Source organism: Dermochelys coriacea, chromosome 2 (genome assembly GCF_009764565.3).
Source record: "Dermochelys coriacea isolate rDerCor1 chromosome 2, rDerCor1.pri.v4, whole genome shotgun sequence".
Lineage (NCBI taxonomy): Eukaryota > Metazoa > Chordata > Testudines > Dermochelyidae > Dermochelys > Dermochelys coriacea.
Window position 1 is genome coordinate 132,653,521 of NC_050069.1, and position 19,212 is coordinate 132,672,732.

Here is a 19,212-nt window from a genome sequence, read left to right on the forward strand (position 1 = left end):
AAATTTTGCAAAGCTGAATAAGTTGACACCAAATGTACTGTGCATTTAAAAACCAATAGGAGGTGGCTCTCCTGCAGGGAGCCCTCCAGCTTCTCTCAATACTGTGAATGTCTCCTAGCCTGCCTTTAGGTGGGCTATGAATGGACCTAGCCCTTTCCAGTCAAGAGTGACTGAACTTCTGCCTTGGGGAAGTGCTCCATAGGCTTATATCATATGTAGTCAAAGCTGCCTATGTTGGCACCTTTTTTTTTTACTTAAAGGTTTGTTGGTTTGGTCTGATTTGTCTGCATATGTAAAGAGCCATACGCAAAACATCGATAAGCCAAAAGAAAAACAGTGGGAGAGTTGCAAGAGGGTGATCCAGCGCAACTAGTCTCCAGCAACTTCCCAGTTCTGTTGAGTGTCAGGGTAGTGATAAAGTGAACCAGACCAATATGGGTCTGCTGAACTGAACTCCTGAAGTTGCAAATTAGTTTCAGCAGACATATTGTAGTATCATGCTATGATTGAACCTTAGTGCCACCAACTCAAAGAGCTCTGAGCCCCTATTCTTAATGCATAGAGAGGCGCTTGGCTTCACTAAAATGTATTAACACTAGGATCCCTGCCTCTCCAGCACTCTCCTGGACCCAGAACCATGCAGGGGAATTCTCCACCACACCCCCAGGCTAGGACCAATGCCCCAGCCATGTATCTATGGGGAAAAATTGCAGAGAGGAGCCACCCAGACTCTGCAACTTGTAGGATCACAGGCGGCCAGAACAGGGACCTTTAGACATTATTCAGAGAACTTTCAACAGTTTTAAGTGGTCTTTATCAGCCCTGTGCTGATTGGCTGTTTGCTCCAACCTTCTTCCTTCCCCTCCCCAGTGGTCTCTCTACACCTGAGCTTCACTCCATACCTTCCCCTCTTTTCCCCTGACCATTCCCTTACCCTTCTCTTCCCTCCCCTTTTCCTTTTCCTTTAGCTGGTCTCCCTCCTAACTTAACTCCTCCCCCCAAAAAATCATTTCACTAACATAATATTTGTCACCCTCTCATAGTTCACTTTCTGTGTCATACCCCGTCCGCCACTCTGGGTTTGGATGGTATGTATAGATTGTAAGTTTCTCAGGGCAGGGGCCATCTACTACTCTGTATTTATGCAGTATCTACTATAGCTATAGTGGCCCTTAGGCTGCTGCCATTTTCATGCTTCAAGCACTATCATAAAAAACACAAAAGCCAAAACTTCTTTTGGTTTTGTTGAAAGGTAAAAAATAATAATAATGCAGCAGACAAGCTAAAGCTTAATGTTATAGGCATATGTCTTCCTCTTCAGTCAAGCAGCAATGCCTCAAGTTAAGCCTCATAGTCCTGATTACTGGCCTACTCCTGCTGAAATCAATGTCCAAACTCCCATTGCTTTCAAGGGAAGCAGGATTACGACATTTGTTAGGGGGAATTAATGCATTCAGAAGCCCTTTTATGAAAGGTATATTAATTAAGATTTTTGGCCTCCTTCCAAGCCACCTTTTTATGTGAGAGCAAAATTTGCATAGGCATACACAAGTGGGTGTGATTATGAATGAATATTGAAGTTTGATTCATGGTTGTCTGGTTTTTCAAATGAAAAACAAAATAAAACCCCTGGTGTGTACAAATGGAGCTTTATAAGTCTGGCCTTAACATTTTAGAAAGAGCACTCTCTGGGGGCTCATATTTTAATACCTGAAAGCTGTTTGTTTTGCTCTAGAAATTGCATAACTTATTCGTAGAGCCGATTTTTAGCAAAAATCCCAGAGAAGTCACAGTAAGTTTAGTAAGAGTCATACATGTGCTGGGATTGCTGCCGGATTTTGATAAGGAATGTCCTCCTCCTCATCTCACCATGGGGGCACCAACCATGCTATTCAGCACTCTCTGCTCCTGGCACCACAACCCTAATCTCAGCCCAGACATGATGGTAGGGGACAATTGGCGAGTCACTCGTACTTCCTGTGGGAATGGTCTTTGCTCCAGACATTGTAATCTAACAGGAGTGCGGGCTCAGATTTGATCTGCCCCCATCCCTCCCTGTCATGACAGAGGGAGGCCTGACCAAACCTGAGTGGTGGTGTGACCTGGTGCATCAGGTCACAATGCCCAGAGTGGGAAGCTAGGCTGAGCACCATGGGACAGAGGCCAGAAAGCACGGACAGAAAAAAATGTCATGGACAAATAGAAAAAAAAAAAACACACAATCTGACTTTTTTTCCCACTGTAAAGAATCTGTTGCCCTATTTATTGAATATGGTATTCCACTAGTATTTAAGGTGACAAGGTTAAATCTTAGTGCAGCTATATTTTTCCATTAGCCATTATTGTGAAATGGATGGATAAACTCTACCCAATTTTCCAAACAAAACAAAATTTAGCTGTTACAACATTATATTAAATATTCTGCCAGGTGTTGGCAGAAGTAAAAGACTCCAGGTTCTATTTTCTAAAGTGTCTTAACAGTAATCCCAACTTCAGTCCTTCTTTGGCCATTGGGAGTGGCTGATGTCTTTTAGCCACTGCCTTCCTCCCCAGATCCCCATTCATGATTAGCTGCCCTAGGTTGGAGAAGTTCAAGGATTCTAGTAGATCAGTGCTGTGGGGCTGGTTAGAGGCCCAATTAACTAACTCAGTTGGGGATGATTTCTATTTTAATTGCTAGGTAGGGAGGCCCACCCCAGAATCACTTTGGTATGCTGCTGCTTTCTCTGAGGTTTCAGACCAAGCTGCCTATCTCTGCTGCCGCTCCACGCCATCCATTCCTCAGAGGAGCCACCAACACTCTGAGACATCTGTCACCACAGAACGATTGCTGCTGCTGCCACTTGGCACCATTTACTGCCACTGCTGCCCTGTACCATCTGTTACCACCATGCTGCTGCTACTGCCTTGAAGTTGCTACCAATCTGCACACTCCACAGTACAGCATGCTTGGCTCAGCTCTTAAAGAGAGATCATTGAGATCTAGGACTTTGACAGAGCCCTTACCACTAGACAGGCTCTCCCAATAGGTAGATGACTGTCTCTGTCTCTTCTTCTGCTCTATCCAGGCTCCCTGACCCAATAGTGCCTGACAGCAGTGTCAGTTAGGGTGAGCCCAGGCATATTTAATATCAGTGTCTTGGCCTTGCATTTCCCAACTATGTCAATTCCATTTTGTTATTCCCCATACTCAAAATGTAACTGAATTTTAACCATAATGCCCCAAACCATCACAAAACTGAAATGTAAAAGGAGGCCTGGCCCTTTCTACCTACTCGCTTTGCTCTCAAACAGATGTCAGCTCTCCAGCTCCCTAGCCAGTGAAGTCCTAGCTCTAAAGCACCTCTGGGACACTCCCATTTCACCAACAGATGACTACAGTGATGTTCTTTCAGTCTAAGTCTTCGGGCCACAGGGCTTGCATTAATTAAAACATCTTCAACAGACTATGTAGAAATGCTCATAAACATGCACTAACTACAAATTGAAAAGGGTCAACTATGTAGGCATATGATTAAAACATACAATTAAGCTCTCCAGGGTTCGTAAATCCATATTTGGGGCTCTGAGAACTTAACTGTGCCATGTTTAACTTGTCACGCTACATGTCTTTTTCTAACCTGATCTTGTTGTGAGCACATCATCTTTACAAAGACTGGTTTATTTTGATACAGGATGCTTTTTCCTGATCAGGTGTATTGTGTTAACGCCCCAAAATTATTTTTTAACACTTTCTGTCAGGTATCTTCCATCTGAAAGTACCCGAGTCCTCACTTGTCGGTTCAGCCATTGGAAGAATCAGAGCTGTGGATCCTGACTTTGGGAAAAATGCAGAAATTGAATACAACATCGTCCCAGGAGATGGAGGGAATTTATTTGACATCACCACAGATGAGAACACCCAGGAAGGGATCATCAAACTGAAAAAGGTATTAATTTACTAAAAATCTAGTGGCTGAAATTTTAAAATGAATCATACAACTAAACGTGATATGTGACGTTTGGGTGAAATCTTAATCCCATTGAAATCAGTGGCAAAGACCCCATGGACATCAGTGGAGCCAGAATTTCACCTCTTATGTCACACACAATCAACAATGACCTGTGATGCATGAGTTTTGTTTATGTATTAATTATTAGAGCTGATCAGGAACCAACATTTCCATACTTCATTTTGACATTTTAAAAAAATACTTCCAATTCAGAACAAAAAGCGAAAATTCCCCACAATATGAAATTTTGGAAAATATGGAATTCCAGGTCAATCAAAACATTTTGCTATGATTTTGACATTGTTTTACTTTATTAATTTATAAAAGATGAGTTTTATAGCCTCTTCACAATAAGGCTTCTGCCTCTTCCTATGCCACAGGTTTCTCCTACCAGGTCTTCCACCTAGCTGGCGTAGAGAACCCCTTTCCAAGTTCTTCAACCATGGTGTTTTGCTCCCTGCTGGTCTCTCTTCCATTATAATCTTTTTTTTTAATCTTTAATGGAAGGAGCAGGTCATCTGCAGTTTATAATCCGTACCTGGCTTCAAGCCCATCACCTGGGAGGTAGATAATCAGCCACAGCTGGGGCTAAGACTACATAACTTAAAGGGCCATTCCACCTTGTGGGACTTCCTCTCTTACTGGCCACTGTGGCATTACATTCAAGCTTTCATTTCCATACCTAGTTATTTCCAGGACACCCTTTTTTTCCTTCTTCATTTGCAAAAGTTTGGATATAATCTCTTTTGTCATTTTTAACTGATGAATTATTGGAAAAATTACATCTATCTCTTAAGGAAAATTCTGATTACCCTTTTGCCTCAGCAGATACTTGAAAAACAACTACATTTTGAATGGTAACACTTGTGGAAACACAGTGAGGGCCACCAGATGCCAAGTTTGAACCAATAATGAGTATAAACGATTGATTGGGGAAAAAAAATTGAGCAGGCATAGTAGGCTTTAGATAAGATTAAATTCTCCCTGGCCCTGGGTTTGCTTGTAAGCCTCTACTATGCTGTGTGTGAGGGAAAGGAGAGTAGTTTGCACATAGTTGTAGCTTCAGCAATGCAGATGCACTACAGTGTATACACACTGCACTTGTGCAAAAACGTTTGAAGCGGGGATAGGCTACACTATTTGATTTCCTCCTCCCTCAACCGGAGCAACACATACGTAAAAGGGTTTTCACGGATGCAACCGCACTAGTGCAAATAAATAAATACATACATACATACATAAAGTCCAGTGTAGATAACATCTTAAATTGCTTCCATGTAGAGGTGATCAATTTTTTTTTCTTTTGCAATTTTCTGATGAAAAATGTCCCCTTTTCACAAAACTAATTTTTTTCTCTGAGAGAATTTCAGTTTGGCCAACAAATTTCATTTTTCATTTTATTTTATTGGGGGGAGGAGGGATGTCAAGAAGGATGGCTCCTTGACTGCACTTTTGTAAGGTTCTTGTGTATTTCACTTCCACAGTGAAATTGACAAAAGGTTTCCTTGAAGACTGCAAAGGCAAAGAGCCTGGCCACTCAATCTCTGCACATTTACCATCCCTCCAGGCTCTCCCTCTCCTTCCCCCCCCCCACCCCAGCTCTGGGACAGAGAGGCCTGCCATGTCGCTACCATCACTCCTGAAAGTCATAGCAGCCCAAGCTCCAACTGGGGATTGGCTCCCAGCTCCACAGCAAGGATCCTGAAAGCCCTGAGAACCCTAGCCAGAGCTCTTGGGGCTATTAGAGCCCAGAGCCTAGGGTTCTGGGGCAGCAGTGAAATTAACAAGAATGTCAATTTCATTCAGCAGCTCTCAGCAGATTTTCCTTCAGCTGATTTCATTCCGGAAACACCATCTGTTGGTGTTTCCGAAACAGAATTGTGCGTTGGGGGGATTTCTGGTTCATGGGAATTTTTTTTAAAAAATGGATTTATTCTAATATGAAACAAAGACAAATTTGAAAAATAAAGAATTTCCCACAAACTGGAAATTCCACGTTTCAGCCAATTTTACTTCAAGACTGGCTTGTGAGGAAGAGGTAATGTCTCATAAAAAAAAAAAAATCATGGACACAGGTAAATCCTCAATCTGATTATTTGTGGGTCTCCATACTATTTTTGCTGTATTTACTTATTTTAGCCTTTGCATTGTCAACCTGTTACCTTTTATCTTCTGAATGCATTTACAACAATAAAAACATCCCCACTGTAATACATTGGCCAATCAAAATTACCTAATGCAAGCAACGGAACTCTGGCACTGAACAGGATAACAAAAACAAAAACAAAAAAAAACCCTACCCTATCCCCTCTCAATCTTCCCCATCAGAAAGAGCCTGAACTTAGAGATAGACTTTGAAGGTCAAGAATTCTGGCTCTGTAGTATGAAGTAATGCAAAAGGAATAATTTCAGAGTGCAGGGCCCTCCAATGAAGGATGCCTTTACATAGGCCCTGATCCTGCATTTTGCCCTTTGTATGACTTTGCTCAGGTAAAATTCCCATTGATTTATCCCTTCAGACTTCAGTGGCTCGGGTGCTTAAAGATTCACAAGCTTAAAGTTGTGCATTGATTTAGCTGCTTTACTGGAGGGGGTCATAAATAAGAACAACATGATTTTTAGATGTGCGGAAAACTTGCTGCTCCCTTAGTTGTTATAATGAGTGCACACATATGCTGTGACCAGGGAGTAAGACACAGTCTCTATTTATTTTCAGGAATGAGTATTTTAACTGGAATATTGTCCCAGTAAAAGGGTGCTGATATATTCCATGTTGAAGTTTGGCTTAGCATTGTTCCTATGAAATATAGCAATTAGGCTCTTCATCTGCATTTTTTTATGCAGACTCCTACCTGCTGATAGTGGGAGGGGGAGAGAAAGAGTGCAGCAGACGTTACTGAGCATTCTCAGTACAAGCCAAGCAACATATCTGCATTGCCTCTGTCTGGGATACTAGTAGTTACTGTATTGTTATGTGCACAATGAAATCCCTTGCAAACACACTAGTCTTTCATACTAGTTAGTCTTTACACTAAGGAACATATTTGTTAAAGGACCATCACATAGCCTGTAAAATTATTCATGAATTTTATCAGCAACTTTATCTATTTATGTATTTTAAATCAAGACACTTATTTAGTGGACTTCCGTGGAATACCTGGAGGCTTAAAATTAAGCACAATCTCAACTCTTTTTGCTGGATTCTGCTCTAGGTCCTGATTTTCAGAGGTGCTGAGCATTCACAACGCCCTTAGACATCTGACACACTGTGTGTTACACTCACTACGGATATAGTCAATGGGACTACTCACGTGGGCCTAGTTGTTGTGAAGCTCAACATTAAAACTGTTCAAAGTACATTCTCAGATTCAACAGGACTACTTAAAATGCTTAAAGTTAGGCATATGCTTCAGTACTTTGCTAAATTGGGACCTATTGATGTTCAAGTTCATCTTTAGGACTCCAGTAACTATTTGACTAAAAATATCACAATTTGCTGAAGCAGCTGCTCAGTACCACCACTTAACTAAAACAATTATTGTCTGCTTAAAAAGCCAGTTTGCTTTCCCCTCTCTGCTTCCTGTATTACAGCCTATTAACATCTCTGGACCACTGCTGTAGTTCAGCACTGAGCTGTATCAAAACACAGTCATGCTATTCGTAAAACTTGTTTTTATTTGTCATGAAAAATTCCCCATGGTAGAACTTCTCCTTCACCACATAAAGCTTTTTTCTTTTAAATGGTGCAATTTCTATATGAAAATGAAAAATGTCTTGCTGAACACATCTTTGTAAATTTGTTTGGGTGCAAAGCTGTATTTGCTGGTGGAAAGGACACAAGCCAGGTTTTTCTCTTCAGTATTCCAAGTGAATTGACAAGGAGAGGGAGTTTTGTGCTTCTCTGGCACTAGCTGGATTTTGTAAGCCAATGGTTTTCATATGGAATAGGTGCACATCTTAAATTTCAGAATGGAGTTGCTGACCATTTAGCTTCAAGATATGATCTGGTGTATAAGCTAAGTTATTACAATGATCATTCTATAAACAAGAAACAGATTGTTACATTCTGCAAGTCAGAGGCTTCTATTGGCATTTAGCACCACTGTGTGGTTGGTATAGGAATAGCTCCAAGGAAAATGAAAGCAATGAAGCTAAAAAGTGTGTGTAGGGGGGGAATTCCTTATGGCTTAAAAACAACATCCTAATCAATCAGCTTTTTAAACAATTCATAAATATTAGTAGTTAAACATACAATTATTCATTTCTATGCACATAAATGTGTCTGTTTCATAGATAGTGACTATCATTTTATAGAGACATAAGGTGGGTGAGTTAATATGTTTTATGGACCAACTGCTGTTGGTGAGAGAGACAAACTTTCAAACTTGCACAGAGCTCTTCTTCAGGTCTGGGAAATTTACTGAGGGCAAGTATACATTACAAAACTAAGTCTACCTAAGTTACATTGTTGTGCAGCCAGCACAGTGGCATTGGGTATGTGATAGGAGAGTGAGATCATCTGTGAAGTTCAGGTCTTCAAAGGATGAGAAGGGTGTGCACTTAAGGCCTCCTGACACGTCTTCTGTTGTACGCTGCATTACCCAGTCAATGGCAATGTTGAAGAGGATTGCAAACATGACAACCCTGACATACTCCTGTTTTCACTTCAAAATTGAGCTCACTGTGATCAATACTGTGTATAAAGTTGAAATAAAAGCTAGTCCTGTGAATGCTATCAAAAGCCTTCTCAAAGTCTATGCAATGTATGTAGCGTTTTCGTTGCCATTCTAAGCATTGTTCTATTACGTTTCTTAGAGTGAAAGTCTGCTGTGTGCATCCATGCCCTTTCTGAAAACCAGCTTGCTCTTTTCTGAGAATGCTATCAACTGCCTCTGATATATGCTGGACTATGATTTTACACAATACTTTGATTGGCACAGATAAAAGTGTGATACCACCTCAGTTATTACAATTACTGAGAGTTCCTTTCTTTGGTATCTTCACTTTAACCCCAATGGTCCACTCATCGGGCACTTTTTCCCTTTCCCAGACTGATGTAAATAGAGGGGCCAGGATAGATGCTGCTAACTCAGGATTTAACTTGAACAATTCTGTATTCTGCAAGTTATCCTTGCCAGGAGCTTTCCCATTTTTTAAGGATTTGATGGCTTGAATGATCTCTTCCTTAGTTGGGTTGTCTATGTTGATATCAAGATCTTCTTCTGCCTCCTGGATATTTGTTTCCTCTTTAGGTGGCTCCCTATTCAGCAATTCTTTGAAATGATCTGTCCAGCGCATTTCTTGTTCTTTTTCCATTATTACGTGGCCCAGTTTATCCCTGATGAGAGTGTTTCTTGGTGTCTGCTGTTTACCACTGATAAGCCATGTCATTTTGTAGACTGTTTCTTGTTCACCAAGAGCAGCTGCATCCTTTTCTTGTGTTGCCAGATTATCAATATAATGTTATTTGTCTGCTCTCACAAGGCATTTGACTTCCCGGTGCACCTTTCTATACTGCCCACAGCATTTGTCCTTTAGCTTCTGGTATTTTCTGTCTAAAACTTTTTTCTTCAGGGTTAGTCTGGTTTTTATGGCATTCCATGTGCTGGGTGTAATCCACTCCTTCCTTCTCTTCTGCCTGTAGATTAGACAGGCTTCATTGCTTTGTGAATAAATTGCTATTACTTTGTCTGACTTCTTGTTGATCTCCTCGTCTTCATTTCCCTCATCTTCGTCTGCAAGTGCTTGAAACCTGTTATTTAGCGGCAGAATGAAGGCTTTCTGTATTTCAGGGGACTTTAGCTTGTGAATGTCATAACGTCTATGCCCCTTGTTTGGTGGGCCACACATCTCAGTTTTAGGTCACAAGGTGGTGATCATTGCCAAAATCTGCACCCCTTCTCACTTTTACATCTGTCAGTGAGCATCGCCATTTGCCATTGATCATGATATGGTCAATCTGGTTCTTATCTCTGTCATTTGGAGAGCATCATGTCAGCTTGTGAATTTCACGATGTTGAAATAGGGTTCCACTGATGACTAGGTCATTCATATTACAGAAATCAAAAAGCCTCTCTCTGTTTTCATTCATGATGCCACACCCATGTCTTCCAATTGCTCTGTCTTTGTGTTGTTCTTACCGACCTTGGCTTTCAGGTCTCCCATGACAATAGTTAGGTTGTGGCATGGTACTCTCTCTAACTCTGCTTGTATTGTAAGGTAGAATTTGTCCTTTACTTCCCCATCACTGTCATTATGGCTCTCATAAGTCTTCTGCTGATGGACTTCCATTCAAGCAGGGAATGCTCCACTTCCTTCTTCAAAAGATTGGCAACTCCCTTATGGTGTTGTCCATCATCTCATCCAGAATACAGCAAAGTTTCTCCCAAGGCAGTTGTTAATCTTCCTGATCCCATCCATCTCGTGGACATCCAGGATGTGTAAGCTGTAGCATCTCATCTCTGCTGTGACCTGAGCTAGCTTCCCTGTTTCATACATTGTCCGTACATTACAAAAAACAAGTTTTGTTTTTGTCTTGGTGTTGAGCACTTCAGTCTTTCTGCCAGTAGCTTCCTTTCATCTTTCACCATTGGCAATCATGCAGGTCATTGACTCCTGAAGGCCATCACACACAGTAATGGTAGATTTCTCTGTAGCTGTTCCCGTAACATATTTGTTTTTTTACAGGAGAGGGTTGTTAGCCCTGTGCCTAACCCCCAGCCTGGAGGACCAAGGTCCATGAACAGAAGTTGGCCGAATAAAAAAATATTAAGTCCGCCACCTTGTCTCTCTAATATATATTTCCCTGTGACATCAAGACAAACCCCTAATCTTACCAGAACTGATAGGGGATCCTTAATCACCACAGCAAGTACCGAGAGACACTTGAAAGAACCAAGCTCTACGGAACTATGTTTATTTACCTCAGAAGGATGAATATTGAGTCAGACCTATGGAATTTGCACCTGAACTCCCAGAATATCTAAACCTTCTTCCAGTAAGCCATCACATACCACTGAGTATATGAACAAGACCATCTACAAAAAAAAGGGACACTTAAAATGATTATAAAACAACCAGAAATTCTGAACTACCAAATCAGCCATTATTTCACTAGCACAGATAATATGGTTACTGTAAGGCCATTTCTGGAATACACTACTTCCCTGTACTACTGAGCATCTGTGTCTACCTTGGTGAACTGAGTGAAGCAGAGCTTCTGTCCGATTCCTTCTGGAAGTCCCTAAAAGGAAGCTGGCACCTAGTCCAGATATCAAACTGTTTCTTCTGCTCAAGGTCACTTCCTTCACCTCTGTCTAAAGTCCTTGACATTTTCTGGGGTCTTAACAAAAAGATCAAAACCACAAAAGTGCAACGTAAACAATAAGCCCCAACCCCTTTTTTTTTCCTGGCTTCCTGTGTGTGGCTGAAAGCAAACCATCTCCAGGCTGCTTTACCCCGGCCATGTGGCTTCAGATCCTTCTCAAGCTGCCACCCAAGACCAAGAACTCCTCCTGCTGCTTTTTCTCTCCCTGTTGTGAGGGAATGGAGCTTATATGTACATCTTGTTCCTTCTCATCAATCCTGGAGGTAACTGCTAACATTTCCTAGCTGTCCCTTGGACGAGAGCTCCTAGCATACTGCTCGTTCTGCACACTCATCGGAAACATAGGACAGTGTTGGAGCTGGAACTTTCCTTAACAGACCACATGTCCTGTCACTTTTATCTTTAATTTTACTATTTCAAATCCAGCGCAAGTCAGTAGTTGCTGAAAACAAAGGAAACAAAGAAAAAAAGAAAACAGTTAACATCCGACAGATATTTTGGAAGTCTGTGTTAAAGTTGGTGGTCTCAGCCCATTTTTGTATCAGTTGTTGAGACATTACAAAAACACGTCATACCAATGAGAGTGCATTGATTTCCTCGTTGGTAGTCTCAACAGATCACATTTTATGTTCATTCAAACCTTGGCCAACCATCCCATCCTGAAACCCCTCCATGACAAAATTGTGAAATATAGATGTGGCAGTTTGGGGGAAGCTTGTTCTGCCTGTGTCATGCTGTACTTGTTCTATGGATAAATATTGGACGTCATGAGGCTATCTGTCCAGCACCTTTTGTGAGCTCTTATTTTTCTCATTCTGAGAATGAGATGAATACATACAGTTATTTTCCCACCTATGTCAGCCTTATCAAGACAACTCAGTAAGCCACTTTAAGTCTACGGCATGTTTTTCAACTTTAGAATTTTGGATAACCTTCTAGTTGGGGAGGAAAAAATCTCTGTTGCACTTTACTTACACAATTTACATTAAAGTATTATTTGTCAGTATTATTTCCTTCACTTCCATGTGGGGTAAGGGAAGCAGTAATATTTCAAAATACCTCTACTTTCAAATCAGAGGGGTTGATGTGCTTTCCTGTTCACACTAATTAAACCAGTTCCTGGTTCCTCCTATGAAGTTAAATAGTGTGGTTTGTCATTATGTGTTATTTTATTTTAGTATTTACAAAGTGATATTGCTATACACAGCTCTGCATACACTGATAATGCTTTACTAAGAGTCTGTATACAGAAGTTAATAGCCAAAACAGAGAGAAGAAAGAAAGGGCCTGCCAAGGGAGCCAAACTCCTTTGTTATCAGACTGACAGGAGATCATTACAAAATGCTCCCATAATAGCTCTACAGCTACCTGGTTGAAAAAATAGCCACATTGGTGCTAGCAGAACTGTCATTCCCTTATGGGAAGAATCCTATGAAATGAAACAAAATTATTGCCTTTCTTTATGGCAGGTTTTTTGTAACTGTCTGTTTGAAGTTAATAGAAGTCTATGGTACAGATAAGAATTTTCAATAGGTTTAAAAAAAAACTGTAGAAAGGAGCACATCACATATTCAACTCTATAGATTTTTAGCAAAACTTCCATAGACCCTGGCTTTTTAATACAACCTCATTTTTTGTCCCCATTAACTTCTTTCATGAATTTTAAAGCATTTTAATCATCACATTAGAAATAGAGATTTGAATGGGGAATCTTTTAGGAAAAACTAGCTGAGGAACTAAATATTTATCACGTACAAATTCTGTTGTGCTTGGAGCCCTTTAACATCAAAATTACTAGTTTACTAGTACTAAGAACTTTACGTGCATAATAAGGTTTAGTTACATAGATCAGACACCAGGTGGCAGCATAGATGTGAATTTTTTTGGCAGCTAGAATACCTTAAACTACAGTTAAAAGAAAAGGAGTACTTGTGGCACCTTAGAGACTAACAAATTATGCATCCGATGAAGTGAGCTGTAGCTCGCGAAAGCTTATGCTCAAATAAATTTGTTAGTCTCTAAGGTGCCACAAGTACTCCTTTTCTTTTTGCGAATACAGACTAACACGGCTGCTACTCTGAAACCTTAAACTACAGTTGACTGTCAGGAGTAGGGCAATATATAGCTTCTTTTGTGATGTGAGAAGCATCCACAAAAACAATACCAAGGAACTACATTCCAGACCTTGTAAAACTTGAAACGTTTATAGAAATCTAGTCTGGGAACTAGGCAGCTCCAAGATATTCAACCATCAAATTTTCTGACAGACGCCCAATAGTCAACTGGATGCCAGGATTTGAGGTGTATAGTGAGACTTGCATTAATTATCTGCATGGTTGAGGTCTGCAAGCAATCTCGTTTACACAGAGCTACAGGTTGTAAAGCAAATCTTTCCAATGCCCATTCTAGAGTTGAATGAAATGTCTGAGAGCACTTTGGGTAGGTAAGAAGCTAGATGAGGAGGAATGAGGACAGGGAACAACTAATGATGCTTAAAAGCTTCCACACCTTATTGCACTTGTTTCTTTCTTGTCCAAAATGATACTTACCAAAAAAAAAAAAAACCGTAAAATCTGAGTCAGTTGGCATCTGCAGACATACTTTGGCCTATATAAATCTCATTTACATTCTTTTGGCAGGCAGTCTTTGAAATGCAGTATTTCCATGATTAGATAGTGAAAGATGCCACCATTTGGGACATTTGTATTTTGTCTGAAATGGTGCATTCATCACTAGTGTATTTATTAGTACTATAAAATGTATTATTTTGACTCTTTCAACTCAGTACAGTTTATGTTTCTGGGCAGTCCATACTACAGACTCACTATGCCACAGAATAAAAGGTGAAGCAGACATCCAGTCAGGCAGAGCCATCTGCAACACAAGTAACTTCTTCGGGTCCCAACATTATTCCTGCCTAGAGCTAGGTGAAAAATGCAGACTCAGTAACACAAACATTTTTGCAAATTCACATTGCTGTTGCTAACTCATTGGAGTAATAAAAAAAATCTGGATCAAGACATTCATTTTGACATTTTTTTTTTAAAAAAAACTGTTTTGATTTTTTGGTTCAAAACAATTTTTGTTTTCAGTTTTCCTTCAAATGTATTTTAAAAAGTTAGAGACATTAAATAAAATGCTCAAAATGAAAAGTAAATGTTTCATTTGGGTTTGAGCAAAATGTTTCTTTCAACCTGGAATATGGGGTTGTTGAAGTGGCACTGGAGTGGAACTAAAGTAAAACTTCTGAATATTTATTTTAGGCCCATGCTTTACAAGTGATCCCTGTCAGCCCAATTCTGCAGTCCTTAACCAGGTGAAATTCACACTGACTCCTATGGCATTTTTTCCTGAATGAAGACAGTCTAGTTTGATATTAGCAGCATACCATAGTCAGAGTTTTCAAGCTTGATTATTTACTTGCCATATATAGACTTAACATTAAGTCCCCAGCTTTGAAAAGCTTGGCCATATAGTACGTTAAAAAAATAGAGCCTTTCACAAGGATTTAAAACCATTACGCAATGTGTTTAGCTGGTGTAAATTAGCATAACTCCATTAACTTTAATGGAACTACTCCTATTTATGACAGGTTTCAGAGTAGCAGCCGTGTTAGTCTGTATTCGCAAAAAGAAAAGGAGTACTTGTGGCACCTTGGAGACTAACAAATTTATTAGAGCATAAGCTTTTGTGAGCTACAGCTCACTTCATCGGATGCGTTTGGTGGAAAAAACAGAGGGGAGATTTATATACACACACACAGAGAACCTGAAACAATGGGTTTATCATACACACTGTAAGGAGAGTGATCACTTAAGATAAGCCATCACCAGCAGCAAGGGGGGGAATGGAGGAAAACCTTTCATGGTGACAAGCAAGGTAGGCTATTTCCAGCAGTTAACAACAATATCTGAGGAACAGTGGGGGGTGGGGTGGGGTGGGGGAGAGAAATAACATGGGGAAATAGTTTTACTTTGTGTAATGACTCATCCATTCCCAGTCTCTATTCAAGCCTAAATTAATTGTATCCAGTTTGCAAATTAATTCCAATTCAGCAGTCTCTCGTTGGAGTCTGTTTTTGAAGCTTTTTTGCTGAAGGATAGCCACTCTTAGGTCTGTAATCCAGTGACCAGAGAGATTGAATTGTTCTCCAACTGGTTTTTGAATGTTATAATTCTTGATGTCTGACTTGTGTCCATTCATTCTTTTACATAGAGACTGTCCAGTTTGACCAATGTACATGGCAGAGGGGCATTACTGACACATGATGGCATATATTACATTGGTAGATGCGCAGGTGAACGAGCCTCTGATAGTGTGGCTGATGTGATTAGGCCCTATGATTGTGTCCCCTGAATAGATATGTGGACAGAGTTGACAACCGGCTTTGTTGCAAGGATAGGTTCCTGGGTTAGTGGTTCTGTTGGGTGGTTGCTGGTGAGTATTTGCTTCAGATTGGGGGGCTGTCTGTAAGCAAGGCCTGGCCTGTCTTCCAAGATCTGTGAGAGTGATGGGTCGTCCTTCAGGATAGGTTGTAGATCCTTGATGATGCGTTGGAGAGGTTTTAGTTGGGGGCTGAAGGTGATGGCTAGTGGCGTTCTGTTGTTTTCTTTGTTGGGCCTGTCCTGTAGTAGGTGACTTCTGGGTTCTCTTCTGGCTCTGTCAATCTGTTTCTTCACTTCAGCAGGTGGGTATTGTAGTTGTAGGAATGCATGATAGAGATCTTGTAGGTGTTTGTCTCTGTCTGAGGGGTTGGAGCAAATGCGGTTATATCGTAGAGCTTGGTTGTAGACAATGGATCGTGTGGTATGATTTGGATGAAAGCTAGAGGCATGTAGGTAGGAATAGCGGTCAGTAGGTTTCCGATATAGGGTGGTGTTTATGTGACCATCGCTTATTAGCACTGTAGTGTCCAGGAAGTGGATCTCTTGTGTGGACTGGTCCAGGCTGAGGTTGATGGTGGGATGGAAATTGTTGAAATCATGGTGGAATTCCTCAAGGGCTTCTTTTCCATGGGTCCAGATGATGAAGATGTCATCAATGTAGCGCAAGTAGAATAGGGGTATTAGGAGACGAGAGCTGAGGAAGAGTTGTTCTAAGTCAGCCATAAAAATGTTGGCATACTGTGGGGCCATGAGGGTACCCATCTCAGTGCCGCTGATTTGAAGGTATACATTGTCCCCAAATGTGAAATAATTATGGGTGAGGACAAAGTCACAAAGTTCAGCCACCAAGTTAGCCATGACATTATTGGGGATACTGTTCCTGATGGCTTGTAGTCCATAGTGGCTAGTATGGTGTTTTTAGGAAGATCACCAATGGACTGTAATTTCCTCAGGAAGTCAGTGGTGTCTCGAAGATAGCTGGGAGTGCTGGTAACGTAGGGCCTGAGGAGGGAGTCTACATAGCCAGACAATCCTGCTGTCAGGGTGCCAATGCCTGAGATGATGGGGCGTCCAGGATTTCCAGGTTTATGGATCTTGGGTAGCAGATAGAATACCCCAGGTTGGGGTTCTAGGGGTGTGTCTGTGTGGATTTGTTCTTGTGCTTTTTCAGGGAGTTTCTTGAGCAAATGCTGTAGTTTCTTTTGGTAACTCTCAGTGGGATCAGAGGGTAATGGCTTGTAGAAAGTGGTGTTGGAGAGCTGCCTAGTAGCCTCTTGTTCATACTCCGACCTATTCATGATAACGACAGCACCTCCTTTGTCAGCCTTTTTGATTATGATGTCAGAGTTGTTTCTGAGGCTGTGGATGGCATTGTGTTCTGCATGGCTGAGGTTATGGGACAAGCAATGCTGCTTTTCCACAATTTCAGCTCGTGCACGTCGGCAGAAACACTCTATGTAGAAGTCCAGGCTGCTGTTTCGACCTTCAGGAGGAGACCACCCAGAATTCTTCTTTTTGTAGTGTTGGTAGGAAGGTCTCTGTGGGTTAATATGTTGGTCAGAGGTGTGTTGGAAATTTTCCTTGAGTCGGAGATGTCGCAAATAGGATTCTAGGTCACCACAGAACTGTTTCTCTTTTCCCATAACCTCAGCCATGCAGAACACAATGCCATCCAGAACCACCAACCCAGGAAACTATCCTTGCAACAAAGCCCGTTGCCAACTCCGTCCACATATCTATTCAGGGGACACCATCATAGGGCCTAATCACATCAGCCACACTATCAGAAGCTCGTTCACCTGCGCATCTACCAATGTGATATATGCCATCATGTGTCAGCAATGCCCCTCTGCCATGTACATTGGTCAAACTGGACAGTCTCTACGTAAAAGAATGAATGGACACAAATCAGACGTCAAGAATTATAACATTCAAAATCCAGTTGGAGAACACTTCAATCTCTCTGGTCACTTGATTACAGACCTAAGAGTGGCTATCCTTCAACAAAAAAGCTTCAAAAACAGACTCCAACGAGAGACTGCTGAATTGGAATTAATTTGCAAACTGGATACAATTAACTTAGGCTTGAATAGAGACTGGGAATGGATGAGTCATTACACAAAGTAAAACTATTTCCCCATGTTATTTCTCCCTCCCACCCCACAGATATTCTTGTTAACTGCTGGAAATAGCCTACCTTGCTTGTCACCATGAAAGGTTTTCCTCCTTTCCCCCCCTGCTGCTGGTGATGGCTTATCTTAAGTGATCACTCTCCTTACAGTGTGTATGATAAACCCATTGTTTCATGTTCTCTGTGTGTATATCAATCTCCCCTCTGTTTTTTCCACCAAATGCATCTGATGAAGTGAGCTGTAGCTCACGAAAGCTTATGCTCTAATCAATTTGTTAGTCTCTAAGGTGCCACAAGTACTCCTTTTCTTTTTACTCTTATTTATGCCAGCCCAGCCTCTGGCCAATTATAGTCTTATTGTGACAAGGGCAGAAAATGGCAGAGTTTAAATCCATGCTAGAAATGAAAACTGTTTGGGAGACAATGTAGTGATGGTTATGATGATGGAAATGAAATAAACAAACAATTCTTGCTTCAATCCTACAGTTGTAACCTAGTATTTTTCTTCAAATACCATATCCTTTTAAACTGAAATTTTCTAACTTGGCTATTATAACTAAAAGCCACTAGATGCCAGTATTATCTAAACATCAGGAAAAGACTGTTTCAGTAAAATGCTAGACGCTTGAGAGGCAATCTCGCCAAATGATGTATTGATAGTAAAGCTTTTGTATCTTTCTGACTAGATATGAATATAATAATGTACAGAATATCACTGCAATAATGCACAGAAGAGATATCCCTGGTCACTTTACTAAAACCAAGAACACTAGATTATTTTATAATGAAATAAATTCAAATCAAAATAGTCCCATTTTAGTATGTATCTCTGTCAAGCAACTATAGCTTGCTGTACCCAAACTGCCATACTGCATTCAATCCACTATAGGTTAGAGCTGTTGCCAATTTGCAAAATTAAAATCTGGATTTTTACTACATCCCCTACTCAAATTCTTCAGGTTTGTTGGGTGTTCCCGGCTTTTTCTTCAGAATAAAAAGAAGAATTCAGGTCTGGTTTGAGATTTCAAGCCAAACATTAAAGTTTGGTTTGGACCCATCTCTACACAGCAGGATTTTGGTTTGGACCCATTTCCACCATAATTGTTCTTTCTGTAGTTCCTTGTGGTGAAAGGAAAAATGGGGCTTGGGTTTAATGTACTAGAGTGGGATACAGAAGATTCTGGTTCAATTCCCAGCTCTACCCCAACCTTCTTGTGTGAACTTGGGCTTGGTTGGAAGCCACCATAATGCTAATAATAAATAATATAATCCAACTATTTGGACGGATCTCTAATCTGCTGAGAACACAAGGGAATTAAGCTTGCCAATCTCTGATACATCACTAGCAGGTTAAACTGTACAGTCTGCAGAGACTTT

General features: G+C 40.8%; 1 protein-coding gene across 2 annotated transcripts in view; it reads left to right on the forward strand.

The window, feature by feature from the left end:
• The window catches only part of CDH12 (cadherin 12), an 867,135-nt gene that overhangs the window by 796,655 nt on the left and 51,268 nt on the right, over nucleotides 1-19,212 (forward strand). For both annotated transcript variants that reach the window (XM_038389732.2, XM_043508440.1), the window contains one exon: nucleotides 3,742-3,929. In XM_038389732.2, the coding sequence (XP_038245660.1) occupies nucleotides 3,742-3,929 (188 nt within the window). The remainder of the gene's footprint in view (nucleotides 1-3,741; nucleotides 3,930-19,212) is intronic.